At 40.1% G+C, this 24,303-nt stretch overlaps 2 protein-coding genes across 2 annotated transcripts; one reads left to right on the top strand and one right to left on the bottom strand.

The window, feature by feature from the left end:
• Window positions 1-3,253: 3,253 nt before the first annotated feature.
• Window positions 3,254-13,454, bottom strand: pde6c (phosphodiesterase 6C, cGMP-specific, cone, alpha prime; the record flags this gene model as incomplete). Its single annotated transcript, XM_083932138.1, has 22 exons — window positions 3,254-3,297; window positions 3,401-3,554; window positions 4,351-4,434; window positions 4,551-4,625; window positions 5,073-5,136; window positions 5,281-5,388; window positions 5,543-5,643; window positions 5,740-5,827; window positions 5,937-6,085; window positions 6,403-6,510; window positions 6,975-7,130; window positions 7,316-7,381; window positions 7,714-7,857; window positions 8,131-8,280; window positions 8,459-8,506; window positions 8,980-9,046; window positions 9,724-9,788; window positions 9,872-9,946; window positions 10,581-10,721; window positions 10,845-10,934; window positions 12,020-12,172; window positions 12,987-13,454. The coding sequence occupies 22 exons, from the start codon at window positions 13,452-13,454 to the stop codon at window positions 3,254-3,256; spliced, it is 2,598 nt and encodes an 865-aa protein (XP_083788264.1).
• Window positions 13,455-18,012: 4,558 nt separating this feature from the next.
• rbp4 (retinol binding protein 4, plasma) lies at window positions 18,013-21,456 on the top strand. The gene is made up of 6 exons (XM_083933345.1): window positions 18,013-18,067; window positions 18,330-18,432; window positions 18,599-18,735; window positions 18,870-18,976; window positions 20,307-20,519; window positions 20,733-21,456. The coding sequence occupies exons 2-6, from the start codon at window positions 18,331-18,333 to the stop codon at window positions 20,750-20,752; spliced, it is 579 nt and encodes a 192-aa protein (XP_083789471.1). The 5' UTR covers window positions 18,013-18,067; window position 18,330; the 3' UTR covers window positions 20,753-21,456.
• The last annotated feature ends 2,847 nt before the right edge of the window (window positions 21,457-24,303 follow it).

Below are 24,303 nucleotides of genomic sequence, written 5' to 3'. Positions count from 1 at the left end.
AAGAGTAAAGCACTCTGCTGTTTCCAGGATTAGCCCTATGTTCCTCTGGCCAAAGGCAGATTGTAGCGCTGCCTCGACTTCAGCTCAGAGAAGGAAAGTGCGTGAGATTGGGAGATTACAGAACTTGGCTTAAATAAAGACAATTACTTTACCCCTTAATGCTCTGTCCGTCTCGTTTTAACGTCATTTACTGTGTGATTCATGACAGAGTTTGGCTAACAGATGGTTAAGTGTAGTAACTGGTACAGTGAGTAATAACAGCCTGTAGTTTTTGAGTGGCGGTGGGATTTAATTTGGCCTCTGGCTATACTTGTACACCTGGATGCATTTACAGTTGATCGATTGAGTTGTCAACGTTGGTTTTCTTTGGTAGAGATTCTTGCGTTTACAAGGACGCAGATTTAGGACCCTTATCAATGTCCTGGGGTAACATTTCTTAATAACATCTTTTTAAATGTAAAGCTATCGTTCCACATTAAAGATACTATTTGAAAAAAATATTTGTATCTCATGTTTTTCTAAAGAAAGAAATACATTTTAAATTGTAAATCTACTCTTTCTCTCTCATTGTAAATTCAGAAATATATGTGTAGATATGCAATTAAGTTTAAGGGTTTTTTTGTCTTCATTTTTTACATCTTTCACAGAGCAAAGATTATTTTCTTTGAAACTACTGTAGCCTATTCTAATTAAAATTACGACATTAACATTAACGCCACACAAAGCCCAGAATCTGCAGACGGCAGGACACAGGATGTTAAAGAACACAGCCAGACAACATCGTATCGAGCGGGGATCAGAACCAATCCTCTGATCCTCTTTCCCCAAAGGCTCATCCAGCTTTGGAGCCTCTAAGCACGATGCACGATATATGACCAAGAACGAGTGCGGTCGCAGCTAAGCACAAGGTTTCCTAAGTTCATTCTGTCTCTGTCTCACCTTTGTTAGGTGTGTATAAGAGATAAAATATCAGCTATTTTCATATTCAGAAAAAAAGCACTTCCCTCTATTCTTACACTTCCATAAATTCCTTTATTTACTTACACATATTACATCTCATGACACATACATACAGTCACCTCATACGTCAAATGATAGGTTTCTATTGTCTGACAGTTGATGGGATAAGTAGAAAGCATTAGTTGGTGTCTCACAAAAGATCCTTGAAGGAAAAGCGAGGGGCCACTTGTATGACTGTAAACAGAACTGATGGTGTAACTGCTCATGTAAGCTGTTTGCAGCAGGAACAATGAGGTAAATTCATGGTTAAATAATTAAAACATATCACTTTCAGTTAAATGCTTTTTGCACATTTTGGCTCCAGGGACCACAATGGCTCCTCACTTCACCTCAAGCTGCAGAGAATGAGTTTCCAGGTAGTCCCAAAGCCATTCTGATAGGATTAAGTGCCTTTGATTGATGCCCCGTTGATTAGAGGAGATCACGTTGTGTAACAGGAGGTTGAGAGCCGCAGCTTGCCTTTGACCCGGGAGGGACATTGCTAAATATGTTTCAGAAGGTGCACCGGGGGGGAGGTTGGGAAGTTGCACTTTCCTGTCAACTCAGATGCCTGACCAGATCAATTCAGGTTTACACAGAAATTCACACTGACAGCAGTTATTGTGCGATTCATCCCACTGTTGCATCAGTGAAGAATGAAGCTTTGGCCTGCCAAACCATACAATCAATGATGCTACAATTGCATCTGCCACATTTTTAAACATATGTCGTCTGCACATACATAAAAGGCTTGGGTAGCCTGCTGTACCTCCTCTGTAAGAAGGGTATTTAAAGTCTAAAGCTGAGTGGATCACAAACGCTGGCTGGCAATCAAATCAAATCCCATCCCATCTTCTTACAGGAGAGGCAGATTTACTGTATCCTGTTTGACTGACTCCTCTGTTTTACTGTACATCCGTAAAATCACGTTTACCCTTAGTTATTCTCGAGTTTACACAATTTACATTTCAAAATTTCTATTTAATAAACTATATACAAGTGAAATCCTGCACACTTCAAATAAGTTATCTTCGATCTGTCAATCGAGATGTAATTTTGCTCTAAACACTGGTATAAATACACTTGTTACCTTTTTTTTAATTTCTCTGTTATCTGTTTAGTTAGGTTCTTTTCAAAGGTGACAATAAAGTTGCACAAATTCAATATCCCGATGCCTGAAAGTGAGTTCAGTGTACATTTGTTCACAGATTCAGAACGCCCTTGCTCAAAGCTTGCCTTGAACTCTCCAACCGTGAAGACGGTTCAAGTACAAAATTGTCAGACAAAGAATCCAAAAAAATATATGTATATAGTTATATTGCATATTAATATAAATACACCCTCACACATGACATAAGTGCTTTCTGAGGTGAGAGAACATCAGCCCTGGTTGGTTGCACGTTGTCCCTATCTGAGATTCCTGTTCTTGTCTGAGGAATGAATTCCACAACTCATGCTACTTAAACTGTTAACCAAAAACAGAATTTTAACCCTATTCCTCTCATCCCAGTAAGTATAATGAAGGGGTTATTGCCTGCCCAAACACACTCCACTCGTGGCCTGCTGCTGCCAACACAGCAGCAGCTAAGTGCTTTGTGCAACCTACAGCACTATACTGTGTGGAAACTGACTGCCAATAGGAACACTGTGTGAAAACAATTGCTTTGGCATGTTTGCACCCCATATGCAGCACATGCTGTCCCTTAGTAGAGCTATTTATACTGAAGAGTTAAACATGGAACACTTGTTTAAAGCTTCTGGGTTTATCCAACCAGGGTTTCAAAGCATACATGTCAGGAATGTTTGAATTATTGCTATGTTAAAGTAATATATGTAGTCCAGGTATATATTTTTCATAAGTTCATGAAGCAGAGGAAGGAGGGAGTTTCAAATACATCACATCTTCCGAGTCGAACTCGCTTCTCTTGCAATCAGAGTCCCAACATTACTTCTTTGTGGTGTTTCTGACTTTTAGCTCCTTGGAGAATAGTTAGGCTGACTGCAGACTGGACCGCTGACCTACACTAGACTAAAGTAGGCTAGACTGAACCAGACCAAACCAAACACGGCTGGACTGGACTGCCCCAGAGCGGACAGCACCTAACCAGAGAGAACTAAGCTGGTGTAGATCAGACCAGACCAAGCTGGCCTAGTCAAGCACCAACTAGACTAGTTGTCAGACCAGAATAGGCTTGCGTAGCCTAGATTGGTCCTAACCAGACCGCATCAGTCCAGATCCAAGCACAAGAGGAACTTAGCAGATGGTGCAGGTCTTAGCAGATTTTGCATCGCCTCCGGCTAAAGAGAAATTAAAGAATAACAAAAAAAGATGTATTGATACTTGATTTTCTATCAGCCCATCAACCGGACCAATAAACACATATTTGTTTTTTATACATACCTTTTTTGGCTTCCTCATCTTCCAGTTTCTTCTTCTCATCCTCAATGGCCTTTATCTTTGCGTTGTATACCTCGGCCTGCGCGTTCCACTGTGACCGGTTGAAGTTCAGACCATCAAACATGGGCTGGATCTCTTTGTGGAACCTGGAGAACTCCTGGTAAATGAAACAGAAAACACACTTGATGTAAGAATGTGTTATTCAAAGATGGAGAAGGAGAACTTACAGGAAAGAAAATGTTGGTGTTGCAAATACATGATATTCCTCTCAGATCAGAAGTCCACAGGGACGATCGACACATGTTCATAAATGCCATCCTAACAGCTAGCTGACATTCCTCTTGGGGCCAGTTGGGTTCAACAGGTTCATCTCTATGCACGCTGTTACACAACCTGACGAGGTTGAAGCTACAACAACACCTCTTTAAAGCTAATTATAATGTTGTTTTTCTAATTTGACCGCATTATAGATAAAGTGTACATGATGTTTTGTGTTCCCATATACAAATTCGACTGGTGGTATACCACAACACCTTCCTGACACGCAAAACCTACAGAGTAGGCTTTACAGATTAGTACAGTATAAAGGAGGTTAGCTTTTAAACAGAAGTCACACTTTAAACAAGGGCCTTAGAGTGAGGTTCAGTTACTTTTACAGTTTATTTGAATAGCTCATAACTCATGGGCAGAATATGTTTTTATGGAGCTTTTTCTGGATATCAAAATCAGATAGAGGTTAGAATAAATCATCATGCCCCTCTTGGACTGTATCAGTGCTTAAATTCCAGCAGTTACAGACTGATTGTTTCAACACAGAGAAACTCCCATTTTGCAAAATCCACATCTGTCTTTTTTTCACGCCTTGAAACTACCTCCTATCACCTCCTTCATTGTGTATAATAATGATAATAATATATTTTTCTGGCGTGCAGTGTAAAAGCTAAGTTCATTACCTTGTACACGAATGAGCACACAAAGTCGATGAAACCACATTGCATCTTGGGTAGCTGTTCAGCACAGTTTCTGTCCATCATGGGCTGAGAGAGACAGAGAGGAGAGAGTATCAGAAAAACAATCCAGAGGAACCTAAAAAAAACAATGTGAAAGGAAGCCAAAACTAGAAGATGAGGCACAAGAGAGGTATGTCCCTTACAATTGGCTGTTGGTCCAAAACAGTTCTTTCCAAATCTCCCTGTTCCCAGAATTCAGCAGCGACCATCAGAGCCACCTGAAGAGAAACAGACAAACAATGATACAGAGGAATGAAAGTAAAAAGGGAGAAAAGTATTGCAAATATGTAACAAAAAAAAATTAAACTTTTAGTACATTCTTATCTTGTGAGGGTTATTCTCAAGCCATTCCAAGCTGTAAGTGTTTGATCCCAAAGGAACACAGTAATAAAATTGGCCTATTGAACCCAGTTTGTTTTTGTTATCATGGCTTTATACTTCCGTCTTCCTTTCAAAAGGAGCTGCAGTCCTGTATATATTTTTGGATGTAATACATCTGAAATTATTGAGATAGAACCAACATTATTCCAAGCTGAATAACCTGATTAAAGATTGAGGACATACAGGTTAAAGTAATGTGATGTGTAGAACTAAGTTGGTCTGAGCAGAACAAACTGTCAAACTTTTTTTAATCAGCCTATGTGAAGACTATGAAGGCCACCCACCTTGCTCTGTACCTCCCAGGGTTTGGTGATAGCTGACAAGTCACAACCTGTCATCATCATGGCCCTGGAGGTGAGAGACAGACAGACATCAGGGCAAGATAACACCCCTGCTGCTGATGATGCATCTTCCCATAAATACATTTCAAAGTAAACTGAGCAGAATTTCCCCCAACAGCTGTATTATCTTGGGTTTGAATCAGCTACATACATCACAATCTCCTTCCTGGTGGGGTTGTTGGAAATATAGCCAATGGCCTCCTTTTCGTCTGCCATTGGCTCCGTGGCATTCACAATGTTTTGGAACATGGTTCTCTTTCTGCGTGTTGAGAGATCGGACAGTCAGAACCAAACAAATACACAAATTGATTCTATAAGAGAGACAGACAAGCATTGATCTGCAGCAGCTAAAGCTCTGTCAGCCAGTCTGTGGCTGTAGCATGGGAGCAGTCAGGGTGTTGCAGAGAACCTACTTGAAGTAAAGGGCCAGATCAGTGGCGATGATGCAGACATCAAACAAGTGCTGCACATTCTCAAACTGACGCTTCTGGAGGTTGCAGAAGATGTTCAGCTCCTGTGAGAGATGAAGAAGAGGTGTCAACATGTGTGTGCTGCTTCTAATGACATTTAAAAAAAATGTATTTTAATGTCCAGTAATGTGTCATCATACCTCTTCAGCCATGAGCGTCTTGCTGTATTCCAAATGGTGCCTCTCCATGATGGATGAGCCATGAAGTTTAGCCAGAGGATGTGCACTCCTGCGGGGGGTATCACAAAATTACACAAAGTTTACACACACGCAGGCACGCAGGCACGCAGGCACGCAGGCACGCAGGCACGCAGGCACGCAGGCACGCAGGCACGCACGCACTTCCTGCAAATACGCAATAAAATATTTTGACTTGCTTTGTCTGGTAGAGGTTGTTGGTCCCTCTGTGGTCGATATCGTGGCAGAAAGCAGCCGCCACCATGGCAAAGGCATCTAGATCAGAATAGTACTTCCTCAGCTTTCCTGTCTGTAAGCGGAGGGGAAAAACCATAGATTATTATGTGCAGGTGTTATGGTGCGTGGTATCGATTCCGAACCACCTATAAATATCAGCAAATCTGTGCAGAAAATTATAAACCACACTTTTGAGATGATTTAAATGTGAAAAAAATACAAAATATTGGGCACGTCACAGTTTCTGAACACGGGCTGTGTGCCGTTCTTTGTGTTTTGATATTTTCACAGTGTTTATATAGCACCACTTCCTGCTTTATAATCAACATGGAAATCTCTCTTTTGACAATATGGGACCTTTAGAAATTGCAGCAGATGTGCATGCGTTACCTGCAGCAGGCAGAACATGGTGTGGCCTACGTTGAAGCCGTGCCTCCAGTTGTGGTAGGTGATGGAACGGTAACCCTTCCTCACTGTGTACATCCACTTTGTCAGTGTCTGAGACAAAGGAAGAAAAGAAAGAGACAGAGAGAAAAGAATGGAAAATTGGATAATTTTAGAGGGCTTTCAGAAGAGCCCTGGCCATGACTCGAGCAACACTAATTTTTTAAAATACAGCATCACACCTACATCTCTATTACACAAGTAGAATAGACCAGGGCATATTTTCTGTCATCCCAAATGATCCGTATGGATTATATGTTTGCATTCAGGAGTTTATTCATCTAATCTACAGTAATCCTCGCTTTTTAAAGAAATACTACAGAAATCCTAGACTTCTGAGGGGAATAAAAGACACTAATGAGCCCTATGCATGAAATTATATCCCAGCTGAACAACAGTAACTTTAGCAGAAAGAACTGGGAAGTTCTCCAGATGCTAAGGACTGTATGCACCACCAGCAACCATGAAAAGCACCCTGTTAGGGAAGACAAATCTAAGCGTCTGACTACATGGCTTACCTCTGGGGGAACTTTGAACTTTTCAACGACTCCGAGCTCAAAGAACATGCGAATGCCGGCTTTGATGAGGTCGAACTCTGAGACAGGGAAGTCACTGAAGGAGAACAGGTTCAGATTCTCTCCGTTAACGTTGTCAGCTGGCGGGCAGGTTGCTCTCTGAACAAAAAAACATAATTCACTCAGAAGGCATCCGTGAATCATTCAGTTAACAGTCAAGAAAATGATTGTTTTGCTAGGTGTGTATGAATACACAAATGCATAATATCATTCATACACGTATGCTTTGATAAGTGAGTATCATAAGTATCTGTTGTGTCGTGGAGGTTAAAAACAAAACATACCAAAAGTTTATACATCTCTTTCGGGTCGCAGTCTTCAGGCTCTGCGTCAAACTTCTCATTGGTGTTCTGGTTAGAAAAAGAGACAACAATGAGTTATAACGGCATTTACATGCTGCCATCACCTCCAAAAATGTACAGCTTGAAATCACAGATTGTCAACAAAACGCAGAAAATATCATGTTGTCATGTCTACAAACACTTCAGACAATTGATTTAAGCAGGAACTGTTGTGTCATTGTCTCCACCAGATCTTTAATTAACTCTCTTAAAGCTGCTATAGGAAGACTCAAAAAGCTATTCATGGCACATTAACCTTTGATCACTTTTAATCCCTGCTTCTTGATCAAATGCTCAATGGTGGGCTTCTGGAGGAGAAAACTGTAGAGGTTGATACTGACCAGAATGGACTGCAGCTCAGTTTTGGTGCACCTGGTCTGGCACATGAGCATCTCTTGGGCGATTTCTTTCCTCCACTCCATACGGTTCAGCTTGTCATAGGTGTCGCAGACCAACACTGACCAACCCAAGAACTGTGTCAGGGCCTGGCACAAACAATGAGAGTGAGAAGGAATGAGAGAAAGGAAACACATCACCTCTAATCGCTTTTATTACCTCATCAACTGAGCAAACGAGTGGCAAACATTTCTAGATACTTTTCTCCACTTAGGTTGTACTGCAGCAACCTCAAGGTCTCAAATCATTGAGAACGTGCTGCCGTTTTTCGTCATTTACATGCAAATATATGTATCTACGCAGACAACAACATATTGTATGATAGTGGTAATAAAAAGAGAGAGAGAATGCATGGTGCTGACCTCAGTGATCTGTTCGTCGTGTTCATCAAATGGCTTGCCGTCTTTCCTGTTGAAGAAAGTGGCAATGCCCACAATTTCTTCCTTCTTGTTGACAATGGGCAACGACAAGCAGTTCTTGATGACAAAACCTGACTCATCCACAGCCTCTTTCTAGAAGACATTGAAATGAAATTTTCAATCCACAGGATTTGTTTCAAACTACCACTCCTTTCTTCGCTCAATACACGCAACAAAACAGGGTAATGTCAAATCTTCATATTGTATTGGAAAACCATACTGGTGTGCATTGCGTGTCCGTCATGTGGATGGACAGCTAAAGTCTCCTCACCTGGAAAGTGAAGAAGTCATCTGCAGCCACGTTCATCATGTTGCAAATCTGCAGGCAGACATATTAAAAACGTTAAAGTCAATATAACACTGTTATTGCTAATCAATATCTTTGCAACAACCTTTATCTGAATATTTCTCTACATTTAATTATTATAAGTCATGTATCATTATATTTTATTTTAGTATGTTTGTCGCAATATGATTATCTAAAGTGTTAATTACGATTTAATAATGACAATTTATTACATTAAAAGTCCCATTTTATGCTCCTTTTCAGGTTCATACTTGTATTTGGTTTTCTACTAGAACTACATGTTCACATGTCCTAATGATCAAAAAACACATTATTTCTCTCATACACTCTTGAAAATGTACACATACAGTAACTGTATTATGTTACATTGTATGTTGCTATGTCTCTGTGCCTATTCCATAAGCTGGCTCCCCTCTATATTCATGCTTTTATAATTGTAGTGATTCTCATAATAATTTAACCTGCAGCAACAGTGAGAAACTTACAAAGCCATTCTCTGCAACGTAGGTTGGTAGACCGCTAACTAGAGCCCAGTGATCTGCAGGCGGACCACTGAAAAAGCGCAAAAGAGAGAAACATAGAGTGAGCAAGTTATTCTCTCAGAAGCAAGTTAAACAGTGCAGGCTCTCTTTATGCGTTATGTTGCCTCTATCCGGCTGTTAAGTTTGATGTAACACCCTTTCAAATACGATTCAGTACGATTCAATACGAATACGATTTCCAGGTCCAAACAATCCGTTGAAATAAAACAGACAGAAAAAACAGACAAAACGTTGAACATGAGAACAATTAGGATCACCTTTAACGTCAGTAAGACACCTTTTTCATCATAAGGAAAGAGTTAAAATGACAGTTACGTTGTTTTTTTCCAAACTAAGATCTGTTCAAACAACGGGGAACACGGCACTGCTGGTTGTAGAAATATGAGGCTTGGACCGGCTTAGACTCGTAAATCACATTTTGAAAGGGTGTTACATCAAGATAGAAACGGATAGAAACCATATCCAAAAAATCAGAATCCACCAGAACTGTCTGTGGATGAGCATCACTGCCTCGTGTATCTTAGCTTTACATTTCGTTAATTTCTGAGTTAGGACTTTTATTTTGAAATAAAATGTGAACAATGATCTTCAATGTTTGGATCCAAAGTCACTGAATATGTTTTGATTGTATGCTGTATATCAAAAAGTAATGTATTTTTGAGTAGATTTGTAGCTACTGCTGCTTACGGTATGACTTTGATTTCTTCTTTGCCTTCCAGAAGATAGTCAATGATCTTATAAAAGACGACTTCCTGTATAAAAAGAAGAAGACTGTTAAAAAATTACTGATTCATCTTCAAACTACATTAGGCAATGGAAAAGATGAGTTTGTTACCCTGCCGTCTGGTGTTTTTGGTCCTTTATAGGGTTCCACATCTCCCAGTTTCACTGGCCATTCATCATAGAATTCCTGCAGAAAAAAACACAGACAACAAAAGATATTTATGCCCACAGCCTTGAATGCTAACTATATAAACCCAGTCTGGTCGCCAGAAAAATGTTGGCATTGTAGGTTTTTGCCAGCATGTTAATGTCATGTTAATATTCAAAGTTTTTGGCACCTTTTTACATCAGTATGCAATGTACTGAATGACTCCGATGTAAATGTATCTATGTTAATATTACATGTTCAGAGCAAGTCGTCTGGAAGTCAGGTAACGTGGTATAACAAGCAGCAAATACTTAGAGAAGAAGTTGCGGAGAATGGTAGGGTCACACTGGACTTTCACCCAGTACACTGTGGTTTGTGTCACGTTTTTATCCCCTCCCATGTACTTGTTTTAGTACACTTTACTTATCTTTTCCTGTACCTTACCTTGTAGTTTTGATGCCTAAACCTAAGTAACGTTAATGAGTTTTGCTGAATTCACAACATTAACCATGTTATCAAAAAGTGTCCGTATGTGACAGGCAGGAAATAGGGACCGGTTGCAGCGGGTTTCAACATATCTGTCGTCTGCAGAAACGTACAATGCACATGTTTTATTCTGGTGACTGGGTCGTTAATAATGTGTGTAAAAATGAATCTATTCTGCAAGACAAACCTTCTCTTTGGTCATGTCCAACAGGCCCACTGAGTATCGTTCGCAATTTAGATAGATCCTTACAGTGTAGAGCGCTTTGTGAAACTGTCTCTCAATGTCTGTCAACTCTTCAAACACTTTACTGGCTGACCAGAGCAGCACCTAGAGGAGGAAAGAACAGCAAATTAATGTGGGGGATTAAATGTTTACCAATGAGCTCTGTTCAGTGCATTAGAAACAGGACACTAATAGGAGTATTCATTAGTGATGGGAGGTTCAGTTTACCTGACTCCTTCTGGACTCCACGTTGAACATGTAGGTTGTGTAATGCTGCAGGGTGATGACTTGGGCAAAGTTCATGTACTTGTGGAAGAGCTATGGACCAAATGAGATTATTTCATCAATTCACAACAGCAAATTTAAGATTTTTAAGTTTCATTTGGCTACATTCCCCCCAGCAAAGGTGTGATTTGTGACATTAAGTGAAATATTATATTAATAATATCGTGCATGTGTGCGGATTATGTATCCACAGGAGGAAAATTAGATTAAACCGAACAGTAAACATCGACTTAAACACTACTCGTTGTTGCAAGTCAAACTTCATGAAGTCTTTTAAGTCCACGTTTGGCTCATCTTTTTTTTCACAAATTACACATATTTTTGTACATGAATTTGAATAGAAGTACATTTCATCAGGTCATTTCAGACCGATAAAATTATTATAAACAAATTCTTCGATGACGGATCAAGTAAACATGCATTTTTGAGACGCGATATATTTCTCCCAATAGAGACAATGTGCACAGAAAAAGAGAAAGTATAAACCCGAACACAAAGAATACAAATATAAGACATTATAATTCATTGTAGCAGTTAAAGCATTCCCTCTGTGTATCAATGCCAGTCCTCTCCTCAGATCTCTTTACTTTCTTCTTTTCAGTTCCTGTGACTATTATAACCTCAACAGTGTGCTTCAGTGTGAGTTTACTGCTTCTGAATAGTAAGACACAGTAGTGAATGTGAATATCTTTGATATCAACTACAGAGATAACGCATTCCCAGTTGAATCTGTATGCCTTTATTCATGCCAAATGATCAAAAGCAACCAAATCAAGTCAGTCAGCTCTGATTGGCTGACATAATTTGGGTGTTTTACACTCCACTGCTGAGATGTAATTACAGCATTAATCTTTATTGAGGTGCAAATTTCAAATGGCAGGGCACAGGCTTTTTAAAGTGGCCAACGAGCAACTGTGGCTATGAAGAACAGAGAAACCCTGCAAAATAGGGTTACTTTTAGCTGTTACTTGTTTAGACAAAGATGACCTAAAAAAGGTACTTAAATGGTCAAATTGAATTTATGAATGAAAGAGTGTGAAAAAACACAACCATGTTCCAGCTCACTCGCTGAATCACTGGATAAGAGTGAATGTACATGTTTAATTGTGTATTTGTACCTTCACATCCTCTTCAGTGAATGTGTCAGCGCCTATTTTGTTTAGCGCCATGACGACTCCAAGGCACTCTTTATCAGCCATCAGAGGGAACGTGAGCATGCATTTAGTCTTGTATCCAGTCTGCTTGTCCACAAAGTCACTGAACTTTGGATTCTGCATCGGGAGAAAAAAAAAAAGCAAAGACTTTATATCAGGTTGAAATCAGGTGGATATAAAAATCTAACATGCTGTACAACAACACATTGACACTGTTCGTTTCACTCATTCTATGCAGTTGATTGTTGTTTTCACACGCTCATTAATTGCTCTATTCCTATTAATAATGTATCTAACACTGCCTTATTTCAAATCGAGGGCAGCATGCTGTCTGATCTTACCTTTAAGACAATTAAACTACTGCTTGTTGTTTATTCAGTAATACATATTCTATTATTGGACAGAAAATAATATATATTAAATTATATCATACAAAATAAAAACCTCGGATGTTTTACCACTAATTTTGAGCTCAGAGAAAGATTTCACTAAAACATTTTAATATTTATAGCAGTTTAATTTCACTCATTGTTAAAGCAACAATAGCAAATGCCTCCTCATGTAGCACATGTAAGTTTATAGGCTTTAAACAAATAGACCAAAATGAAAAATGATGTCAGTGTTATCAGATCCATGGTGAACAGAAATAAGTACGGTGGTAATTTATTAATCTGTCCCAGACAAAATATGATAATAATCCAGCAAATGACCTTCAGGTAGCCTACAAGTTTACTCTAAGACTCATCAAGGTCATAGGCAATTTTCTCCTATAGCATCACGGAAACAAGGAAACATATACATTTTTGACAGCTTCACATTCCCACGCGCACACACATACCCACACACGCACGCACGCACGCACACACGCACACAAAACTTTCTCAAAGTGAGCGCGCACTGCAGGACGCGGGAACACTTCATCACTTCTCACCTTTGAGACGTCAGGAATATTTTGTGGCTTTTTGCTTGTCGCGGTGAAGCCGACGATACCCATATCGAGGGGGAACACAATTTCAGTCTGCGGGTGGACAAAGTTTGCCTCATATTTGGATGTTGGAGTCACGTCAAAGAGGGCACTGGCGAGCTCAGGTATTCCGTTTCTCGCCCGGCACACGTAATAACCGACCCTGTCGGCCTGCAAGATCAGGGCGACTCTTTGAAACACTTTGTGTAGGGACACGTCCACGTCTCCCTGTTTCTGCATCTCCTGGACCAGCTCAAAGATGATGGCGGCTTCTTGCACGGAGTTAACATCCTTGAAGGAAGCGGTGTCCTTGACGTCCACAGCGGCTGAGAAAGCGGCGGTCAGGGCTTCGGCGCGCAGCTTCTTATCAAAGTATTCTTTAGCGAACTGCGGGTTGTTCTCCAGGTATTTCTCCACGCTATCCTTGTCTGCCATGTTTGAGCTCGAGTAGGCCTAAGTGGTTGTATACCCGTCCTCTTTTCACAAAAGCATCACCTGCACGGCTACGTGAAAACACAAACAAACTGAGAGCTGTGCTGTGGCCTACACGGTTGGGTGGATCAGCAGCATTCTCCTCCGCGGTCCCCGAGGGAGTCACTAACGCATCCCGTGTCCACCGACACACAGAACAGGACAGAGTGCGGCTTAGAGGCTGAAAGGATCAAAGTGGCCACTAATTAATGTGACGTCATGACATTAAAAGCCCTGCTCTAAGCGTCCTTAACCCCGCAAATCCCCACGCTGATCATTTTATATTGGGCAACGGAGGAGAGAGTGAGACCATGTCAGGTGAAGTGCCAGGTTGGATGCAAGGGCTAGTCTACACCAGCAGTGGATGTGAGAGGATGGAGAGGTAAAGGCCAGCAGCTGCCTTGGGTTCGCAAATCCTGAAACCAACCTTGTGACTACTGATTAACCTCATCGAATCAGGTGGTTTTCATCAGTCCGCGTCAAAGGTGGATTAATGCACAGGCTGCCCTAGGCTTTAGCCTAGGGGCCCCAGGTGTACAGGGCCCTGGATTGGCCAGACTATTAAAAAATTGACTACACTGGGAAACAAAACAGTAGCCTAGGTGCCCCTGACCACCTTAAAACGTCACTGGTCTCCATACATGAAACTACTCACACAGTGACACCTAAGCGATCCTACGTCCAACCGCAAAAGAGCACCTCAACAACCACGGAAATAGTGTCCAGGTTTATTCTAAGCCAGTAGCTGGACTGTAGCCCACCAGTAGCCTACTGTTCCAGTCTTATACATAATGTGTCACCTTAACACTTATTTTGAATTAAACAATTTCAGCAAGCAGGAATCTTATCAAGTTTCCTCACCAAGCCTGCATTTTTAACCACTGTTCTGTCCTGGTTCTGCTCGCTACTAAGTACCTAAAAAGTGTCAGCCACTGGGTTTGGAGCTGTAATGGTAACTGTGTGTGGAGGCTACCTGCACGCTCCAATTATCACCATGATCATGGAGGTCTCAGTCCTAGACTCCCAATTAGTGGTACTTGGATGTCTGGGAACAAGGCCCTAAACAAAGATGGCTGGCTATTATTAACTGAGTGCACTGTCTGGTTAGCAGCTGGCAGGCTGGCAAGACAAGGAGTTCCCTACTATTTTTTGCTCTAGGGATTAAGGCAAGCTTATCAAGGGAGAACTATATAAGGTGTTTGTGTGGATGTGAGGCATTGTGGGCAGACGGTTTGGGTACTACTTCGTGTGTGACAGATGAAATACAAATGAGGGAAGACAAATGAGATGATGAATAAGATGAATAGTGACATATTTCTGATAGACAATTCCTGTATTTTGTTTTCTTACTGAATATAATAATGTAATATATATGTTTTGTTTTTTGAATGCCTTTATTTTTCATTTTTAACAAATTGATCACTTAAATAGGGATTTTGATTTTATTTTGTCTGCTTTTTGTGTACCAGTTAATTGGAGAATATGTACTGTGACTTTTGTTGAACTATGACCACTATGGCCACCAGTAGCAGCTGTATAATGATGGAACATTGCATTTCTTTGCATATTTCCCAACATTCAGTCAAGCCAGTTGCTTTAAAGGCACTAATAGGCGACCTGACAGAGGGCGAGAGGAATTGAGCCTGCAGGAAACAGTCAGCAAACTGACTCACAGACCCACAAGGTGAAAATAATACCAGTGTCTCTACCGCGGCTGGTAATAACTTTATGAGCGTGTTGAATGTTGCTGTAACGTTATAATCAAGCCCCCACCACAGAGACTTACTGGTTGATCCAATACGGAAGTGCCAGAAATTGCAGTTGTCCGACTGTCCACTAGGGGCAGGTTTTCATAAAAGAGGAGTTTCTCTGGACCCCCACATTAAACAGGCCGTTTTCACAGCATAATTAAACCTATTTCTGACAACACTGAGGTTAAAATGTATGAATAATTAGGGGCGCGGCCTCTTGAGTGACAGCTAGCCGCTGGCCCTCACTACTCCTCGGAGGCATACATCAGCCAGATGGACGTATCTCCCTCTTCCCAACGTCACATACATGCCCTTTTTTGATAAGAGGATATGGGGCGGAGTTAAAGTCTGACAAGATGGCGACTCCCGTAAGCGAGTACGATTGGATCAAGTTGAGAGAATGGACATAGACAGAGAGGCTAAATTTTTTATACAGTCTATGGTTATATTGTAACCATATGCATTAGCGTGGAATTAGCCACTTGTCATAGTACCACATCATAGTGAGATAATGGTAAATGGTAAATGGACTTGTACTTATATAGCGCCTTTCTAGTCATCTGACTACTCAAGGCGCTCCACAGTGTCTGTCACATTCACCCATTCACACAGCCATTCACACTGATGGCAGTGGACATCTACATACCATCTAATCTGATCTAACCATTCACACCACATTTACATACCCATGCGCAGCACGGGGAGCAATTCAGGGTTCAGTGTCTTGCCCAAGGACACTTCGACATGTGGACCAGGGGGAGATGGGGATCGAACCACCAATCTCTCGAACAGAGGACGACCCACTCTTCCACCAAGCCACAGTTACAAAGGAAAGAAGAAGTGGGTATTAATATTTGTTTTGTTTGTTGTTGATACGTTGTTAAGCGAATGAGCAAATCAATCCATTCATAAACTGTCAGAAGTTTGGTTTATTTAAATATAACACAAGAAATACAGAGTCCAACAGAGTTATATAACAGCTCGGTAAGAGCTCCTACACCATGGGCTAGGTTTAGAGGTCTGACAAAACCATAGGCCAACACACAGCATATATTATGTAGGTTGGACAAGATGATTAGGTTACCCTAACAGAGGCTCATGATCAAAGGAAAACAGGATCCACAGCATGATCTATCAGATCCACTGTTTCATGACAATGCCAATCAATGACAGTGAGTAGTACACAGAATGCACATGTGACTCTGTGGCTGAAGGTTCAACATGCAGTCTGTGTTATTTAATCTTTTCCTTTGTCAGCTCACAGGGAAATGCATTCCTATCACAAATAAATATGAACAAATGATTTAAACAGATAAACGATAAATTGACACTACAATGTCCAAATCAATCATGTCATTTGTCCAATAACACATTTTGTGGTGGAACATTTGGTATTTGGAGTTATTAAAGTTTAACACCCCATCAAAAACCATAAACCCTCCAGTTTTAAGCTTGACTTCACGTTCATCTCTATATGACCTGGATTGTGAAATGCATGCACAGGCCTGGCAGTTAAACATGTATAGTTTCTTGGCAGATCTTCATGATTATGAAATGCTGCCTCTGGCCAAATTCCAGCTGCTCTTATTTCTGCTTAAAATGAGTGATTGTGCTGTTTTCCAACAGTTGGAGGTTTCGGTTATGCAAGCTGCAGATGTTTGGCTGTGCTGTACATTTTATTCAACCAAGCCCCCAGAGGACTGGTTACATGAGCTCAGTGCAAAATCAACTTATAAAAGTCTGCCACAGTAAATTGAAGTCAGACGAAGTCAGATGAAGTTAGACCTTTTAGAGAGCAGTTACCCTATTTGTCGAAGACTTGTTTGTACTGTGAATAATGTACTTTTTAACTGTGCAAACCTGGAGCAGCAGAATAAAACAAGTCAACGAACTGGCACAAGCTATTTGACCCTGGTCTTGGGAAAACAGCAAGTTTTTGTTTGTTTGTGTTTTTCAAAAAGGAAATAAAGAGGTTCTTGTACACATGAGATGACATCATTACGGGAGCCATTCGCTTTAGCTTGCTGAGCATCCTTCGACTTGTCTTTTCTAAACACTCATACAGAAGTACACAAAAACATTGCATGAGTGCACAAGCATGTTTAGCCAACACGTATATTATCCTATCATCATTGACCACTGTTTGAATCTCCGTACTTTGTGCTTAGAGAAGATGTGATTATCTCTCCTTCACATTGATTATGTTCTGTTTAGAGTGGACGTGAGCACTCTGTTTACCATTATACCATTTCAAGTAAACAGCTGATGCAATCATGGGGATGCTGCCGGGAAAGCATGCATACCTACTGAAATGTTTTATTGGTAAAAGAGAAATGGCTGGAACAAGTATTTAGTGCAATCCAGGTTTTTTCACACATAAAAACAAGGTTATTCAGCCCATGCATGAAAAAACATTTCACTTAGATTTATGATGTTCAAGTGTTGTTATGTGCTTCTGTGGAGTGTGAAAAAAAAATGTTTGTATCATTGTATAGCTTGTTCCAGATGGTCCTCTTGGCTTTGCTTGCGGTTGTTTTCATAAGAGCAAGAAAACGTCAGGAGTTCTGACAAAAAAGTGTGTTTTTGGGGGGGATGGGGTACGAGGGGGTGGTGGGCCAAATGTGCAGAACACACAAATCAGTGGGACTGGGCCCTGCAGTTATGTAAATGTTTGTCCAATGGAAGGACAGCTAGCTGTGGGGAGAGTAGGGGAGGGTCACATCTCCAGAAGTCATTATGCAACGCTTACCAACTGTATATAAGGCCACAACTATGACAGAAAACCAGAGGATCTTTGTGAGCTCTCCACTTCGTTTTGGTAAACAGGTATGCATTGACGGACTGGTGCCTTTGCTTAGTAAATTATTGATGCTTTTTTTGTGGTTTGATTTAGAAGATTGAGAAATAGTTTGCAGCACATAGGCAAATGTTTGTTGAATTTTCTTACACTTAGCTTTACTTGAATTAACTGGCTATGTGGCTCACAAATGACCTGTCTTCTCTGTCACTGCTTCTTGTAATGTCGTCTTCTCTCTAACTGTCCCTACCGACCACTTTCCTTCTGTCTTTCTCCCTTCCTCTGAGGTAGAATGCTGCGATTCGTAGTAGCCCTCTGTCTGCTGGCTCTGTCCTGGGCACAGGACTGCCAGGTGGCCAACGTCCAGGTCATGCAGAACTTTGACAAGACAAGGGTGAGTTGGAAGTGTGTTTTGCTAGAAAAAGATGGGATTTTTACTTCTGTTTAAAGGACTTTGTGTAATCATAATTTGACTTTGTGAATATTTAGTGCTTTTACTTGTAATACATTTTTTTTATTGAGGAGTGAATTGGACTTACACTTGGATTTCTTTCTCTCAGTATGCGGGGCAGTGGTATGCCGTAGCAAAGAAGGATCCAGAGGGTTTGTTCCTAATTGACAACGTTGTGGCTAGTTTTGTCATCGCAGAAGATGGCAAAATGACTGCTACTGCTAAGGGCAGAGTTATCATCCTCAAGTGAGTTCTGTTCTTTACTGTGAAGACTGACCCATCCCCCCCACTTAAACTGGGAATTTGTGCAACTTTCCAAATGTCTATGTTTAAATCAGTATGCTTTCTCTCACAACGTTTCCTCTCTTTTTGACCTCTAGCAATTGGGAAATGTGTGCCGACATGTTGGCCACATTTGAGGAAACCCCTGACCCTGCCAAGTTCAGGATGAAGTACTGGGGAGTTGCATCCTACCTGCAGACTGGAAGTAAGTTGTGGAACATTTACACTTTAGCGCTTTAGGACTTGAATTTCTTGAATCAACAATGTGTATGGCTAGGCACTTTATTAGCATAAGCTTTTGGCATTGCCAGACGGGAGTCACTGATATTGCATTGCAAAAGGCATTGTTGACCTTCAGACAACTGTTTTGAATTATCTGCTTATTATCAAGCAACTAATGCGTGTCAAGGGTTTGATGATAGTTAGATTGTGTAAGAGTAGGGAGAAACCTAAAAAATGCAGCGCAGCAGCTCTCCAGGAGCAGGGTTGGACACCCCTGATTTAATGTAATCATCAACTGCAGTTTTCTGAGACCCTGACCCTGGAGAGTGAATCAAACCAAATGCTTAGTAGGAAAAAGTCCAAATGTCATGAGTGTAACTTTGACATCACATTAAAGCCAAGTACAGTTATTTATTAACTTTAAGGCTGAGTCACAATTTTAGACATTCGATTTCTAAAATATCACCATGATCCCAGCGCTGACCCAAACTGTTGTTTTTAAGTTAACTTACATTTTCTGTATTAACTGTATTACCCGTAAAACCTATCTTTATACTGTAATTGCATCAGCTGTTGACTTGATTATGCTGTCAAGGGACTCTTATCTCCCAGCATTGTGTTTAAATGGTGGACAGAGTGCTCAAATCCACTATAAAGAGAAAAGAATCAATGTGAAAGAGAGATAATCACATCTTTCTCTCTGGAGTTTGAGACACAACTATCAATGATGATTGGATAATGTATGAGTTAGCTAAAAAGGCTTGTGTACTTCACTTCCTTACGACTGTCCTCTCCCAAAAAACGACTCCACAGGTCTGTTGAATGTTTATTGTTTATGTTGATGCATAGCATTATGAAGCATGGGAGGAAGTCAGATGACATCGTATGAAGAGGGACTAAGTCCGTTTAGGGAGGAGACCACTGTTCATGTCCCGTAGGAAACCAAATACCCTAACTTATAACAAGATACGTACGTAAATTAACTTGTAGGTTAAGATACGTATGGAACTACGTCACAGACTTAAGCACATCACTGAAGTTATTAAACTTACTTATTTCAACTCAAACTATAATCTTTTTGAAATAACCTAACTGCAACCGTCACAATGTTAACCACGTTTAAAACGCGACTGTTAGAATTAAGCATGAGGACATACTGATCTCCTGCCATGGGTCAAATTAGAGGGTAGGAACAAAAGTCTTAAAGTGTGTTTATATAAAAGTAAAATCTTTTTAATGTCAAAGATACATTTATTTTACTTATTTTGAACTAAAACAGCAGCATTTATGATTTATCTCTCCTCTCCTTTCAGACGACGACCATTGGGTGATTGACACTGACTATGACAACTACGCCATCCACTACTCCTGCAGACTGGTAGACTCTGACGGCACTTGCCTGGACAGCTACTCCTTCATATTCTCTCGTCACCCGAGTGGTCTGAGGCCCGAGGACCAGCGCCTTGTCACCCAGAAGAAGGTGGACCTCTGCCTGCTGGGCAAATACAGACGCGTTGGACACACTGGTGAGTCCAAAATCCTCATTTGTTCATGCACATCAGAAACCCCTTTTACTAGTTATACAGCCCTCATATCACCAATAGTATCACATCTGTATACAGCTAAGCTTGTATCATATTTTAAAACATTAAAATACTGTATATTGTGTTTTTTGCATGTGAGTTAATCATGTTTGCGATTTCATGAGCATGTGCTATTTTGTTTTCTTTCCACTGCAGGCTTCTGTGATAGCAGCTGATCTGTTGACACTCAGCAATCTATTTTTTGAAACACATCTGGGACTGCCCCACCCCCACCTACCCCGCTCATTTTTTGGACTAAATCCCAGTTATCTCTCCTCTATCTGTGTCCTAACATCCTAACATACACCATAGCCCATTCTTCTTTAAAAAATAAACTAAAAAATGGCAAATTAGAAACTCTAAAAGTTTGTTTGTTGTCACTTTCCCAAAATGTCCCCATAACCAAAGAAGATTGTGGGTCTTTTAACATTCATTTTAGTTTTACCCTCAACATCTGTCACGTGTTGTTGTCGTCGCGGAAACCAATGGAACTTGCTCGCTGATTCTAGTGAGAAAGGTGTATCAGACCACTGAAAAACACAACTTTTGGAGCTTTTCAGGCCGATGTGACAAATTTCACGGTTGTGAAAATCTCTTTTAAGTGAAGTTGAACTCTTAGCATTACTGCAGCTCTGGAGTATTACAGTAACACCATGTTTACCACAAAACAAGGGTCACAACTCACTGACTTTGCTTTTACACTGAATTACGCACAGTATTTTGTAGCACAAAAGTAGATATTGTTAATAAACCGTAGTACATACATATTAAGTCATGTGCTATATAGGCATGGCTGTTTGGTTGTTACTTGTTTGTATAATGTATACATCTTGATCCAGTTTTTCAAATAAAACATTCATACCATGTTGACTCATTCAATTTTAGATTGCCATGAAATATTTATCTGTATTATGGGATTGCAAATAATGAATTCATGTTGTTTGCCTTTGGATTCGGTCCATCAAAATACATCAAATTCCAATATGCAGAATTTTGTGGGATCTTTTATCATTGCACAAATACATTTCTGACAAAAGCAATGGAGTGAAATGAGCTTCTAAAAACAGCTTCCTACACTGCAATTGAACAGCTAGCATAACACAACTTTAGTGCAAGTTTTTAATGGATTATATTTATTAACCATATAAGTCTCATATATATATGAAGGTATGAGTGAATTTGTAAAAACAGACAAAGGGCATTCTAAAAATGAATAAACCAACACTAGTTGGATTTTCACCTGACTGCACAATAAAATAAACATTGACTATGAAAATGAAATAAAAATGGAGATCTCTTATCAAAACACCAATTTGATTGACATTTCCTGGATTGGACAAATAAAAACAAAAGCCAGATTAAAAAAAAAAAAAAAACTAAAAACAAATGGGTTTCTTTTGCAAATGAACCCTTCTTAAGTCCAAATAAAATCAAAGCGTTTGTGTGTAGGTTTAAAACTGAGTCCGACTTTTATGTAGTGCCACCATAGACTGTATAAAAATTGACATAGCGTACCTGTCTGGGTCGGTTCTCTCAACTTGATTCCATTGTACTTGCCTAAGGGAGTGGCCATCTTGTCAGACTTTGACTCCGCCTCATTTCCTCTTACCAAAAAACGGCATTGATGTGACGTTGAGCGGAGGGAGATACGTCCATCTGGCTGACGTATACCTCTGAGGAGAAATGAGGGCCAGCGGCCTATTTATTCATAAACTAGCCTGGTACAAAAACAATCATCCCACTCAGTGTTGTCATGGAGATATGACCTTGCCATACAGACTAGAATGTTTTTTTTTGTACCAGGCCTTAAACAGGTTTATAGGTTTTTCTATGCTGTGAGAATGGCCTGTCAATGGGGTCAATGAGAAATTGCTCTATTGTGCAAACTACTCCTAGTGGATAAATGTGTGAGTCTTGCCGTTTGTGTCCGCCTCAGGATGAAATGGAACCACTTGACTTTTCATGTAGTGCCACCATCATGTCAAGATCTAAATTTGTCCAATACATGCCCTAAAGGACCAGTGTATGTAGGATTTAGGGATATCTATTGGCAGAAATTGAATATTCACAGTACAGAAAGGACTTTTGTGTTGGAAGGAGATTTACATCTTTATTGCACGCTTTTGTACAGTACAGTGCATGGCAAACAACTTTGGAGTACATGATTATAATAAAACAAAGATGACTTTAAAAAAAACAACAACAGCAAAACAGACAAAGAGTGGCCAGAACAACAATCTAAAAGATGAGAGTGAAGAAGTGTCTGTCTTAAGTCTATCGAGTCACATTGCCAAGATGGGAGGAATAAAGGCAACTTAACCCCGTTTCCCCTACCAAGACCTTTACTAATCCCCTGCCTTAAATAGTTTAGTACAAGGAATTAACTCATGCAATCTCATTCCAGCCTCACAGGGCTGCAGGCTTGAAAAGAGAAGACGGAGGTGGACATGAGCTTCATTTGAGAAGGGAAGAATAGACGGACAACCTACCACCTTGTAACCATTTAACCTCCCCGGCGCAGTATGTTTATGGTCTGGTTAGGTTGTGGAAAATCAAACTATGCAACAACAGTTAGAGAACAGTTTTTTCCACAACAGTGACCGACTATGAATGTCAGCGAGATTACAAAAAAGCTTTAATATAGACACGTTTTCCCTTATTATTTTGTCCTTCACCTCAATACTGTCAAAATAGCAAATAAGCATAGCTGCTTAGGGGTAATTTATTTGTCTTCAGAACAATGCAAATATGCCTTCATTACAAATGCTGAGGAAAAACACAAAAGTGTATTAAATACTAAAACTAGGAGTGAACGAACGGTGTGTTTTCAGTTGCTTTATGAAATGGGACATACTGTATTAGGCATGTTTGTAAACTTTTAGACAATACAATAAAGGTACGTCCCATGATGCGACAAAAAAGGCCATCATGAATGCAGAACATTGTACAGTAATACATAATTATCATTGCTTCCATTTACCAAAGGAAAATACAAGCTTTCATCATCTAAAAAGACAGTAGCTCACTTATAAAAAGACGACCCAAGAATAAATAATTTCATCAAAATGCACACAAAATTAAAATTCACCAAGAGCTTCATAAAAACAAAAAACTGAACATACAACTGTACTTAAAAAGAAATTAAGCAGGAAATAAACATATGGAGGGAATATGATCAGATCAATCTTTGGCCTGATGGTATTCTAAGGGCAAGGGCATTTTTTTTAAAACTAGGATACTCATTTAGCATGACACAGACTTTTAAATAGTGATGAAAGGTGATGAAATGCGCATTGTATGGTTCCTTGATTCCCATAAAAAAAATACATATATATATTTTTTTAAGCTTAAACTTTGACTTGTTTATTTACTAATAACTAAGGCATTCCAGCTGCATTCAACCCACTGACGCACAGCATTTGAATATCTCTTGGAGTGACGACAAAAAGTGATGAAATAAACCCCGTTTACGGGAACACTTGTATCAAGCTGTGATATTTCAAACCGAGCATCTTGCACAAGATCTCAGCCCCTTTCACATAGAAAAAAGAAGAAGAATGGATTGGCAACCATGCGAGCAGCCTTCCAGATATGTTTGAAAATATATCTTCATTCACCTTTCTTGCTTTGTGGAATGACAGTGTATGACAGACGTGCGTCTAAAATATGCTGCAGGGGTTACGTTTCTTGAAAGGATTTCCTGATCTAGGGGTTCCCAACCTTTGTG

Source organism: Echiichthys vipera (assembly GCF_963691815.1).
Source record: "Echiichthys vipera genome assembly, chromosome: 18".
NCBI lineage: Eukaryota > Metazoa > Chordata > Actinopteri > Perciformes > Trachinidae > Echiichthys > Echiichthys vipera.
Note: the sequence above shows the minus strand (reverse complement) of the source record. Positions and strands in the feature narration are given on the sequence as shown.

Bases quoted from the DNA above. Each gene is read 5' to 3' on its own strand.
- rbp4 (XM_083933345.1), top strand. From the start codon at position 18,331: ATGCTGCGATTCGTAGTAGCCCTCTGTCTGCTGGCTCTGTCCTGGGCA. The intron at 18,977-20,306 runs GTAAGTTGTGGA...CTCTCCTTTCAG, and splicing joins ATCCTACCTGCAGACTGGAA to ACGACGACCATTGGGTGATT. The intron at 20,520-20,732 runs GTGAGTCCAAAA...TTTCCACTGCAG, and splicing joins CAGACGCGTTGGACACACTG to GCTTCTGTGATAGCAGCTGA.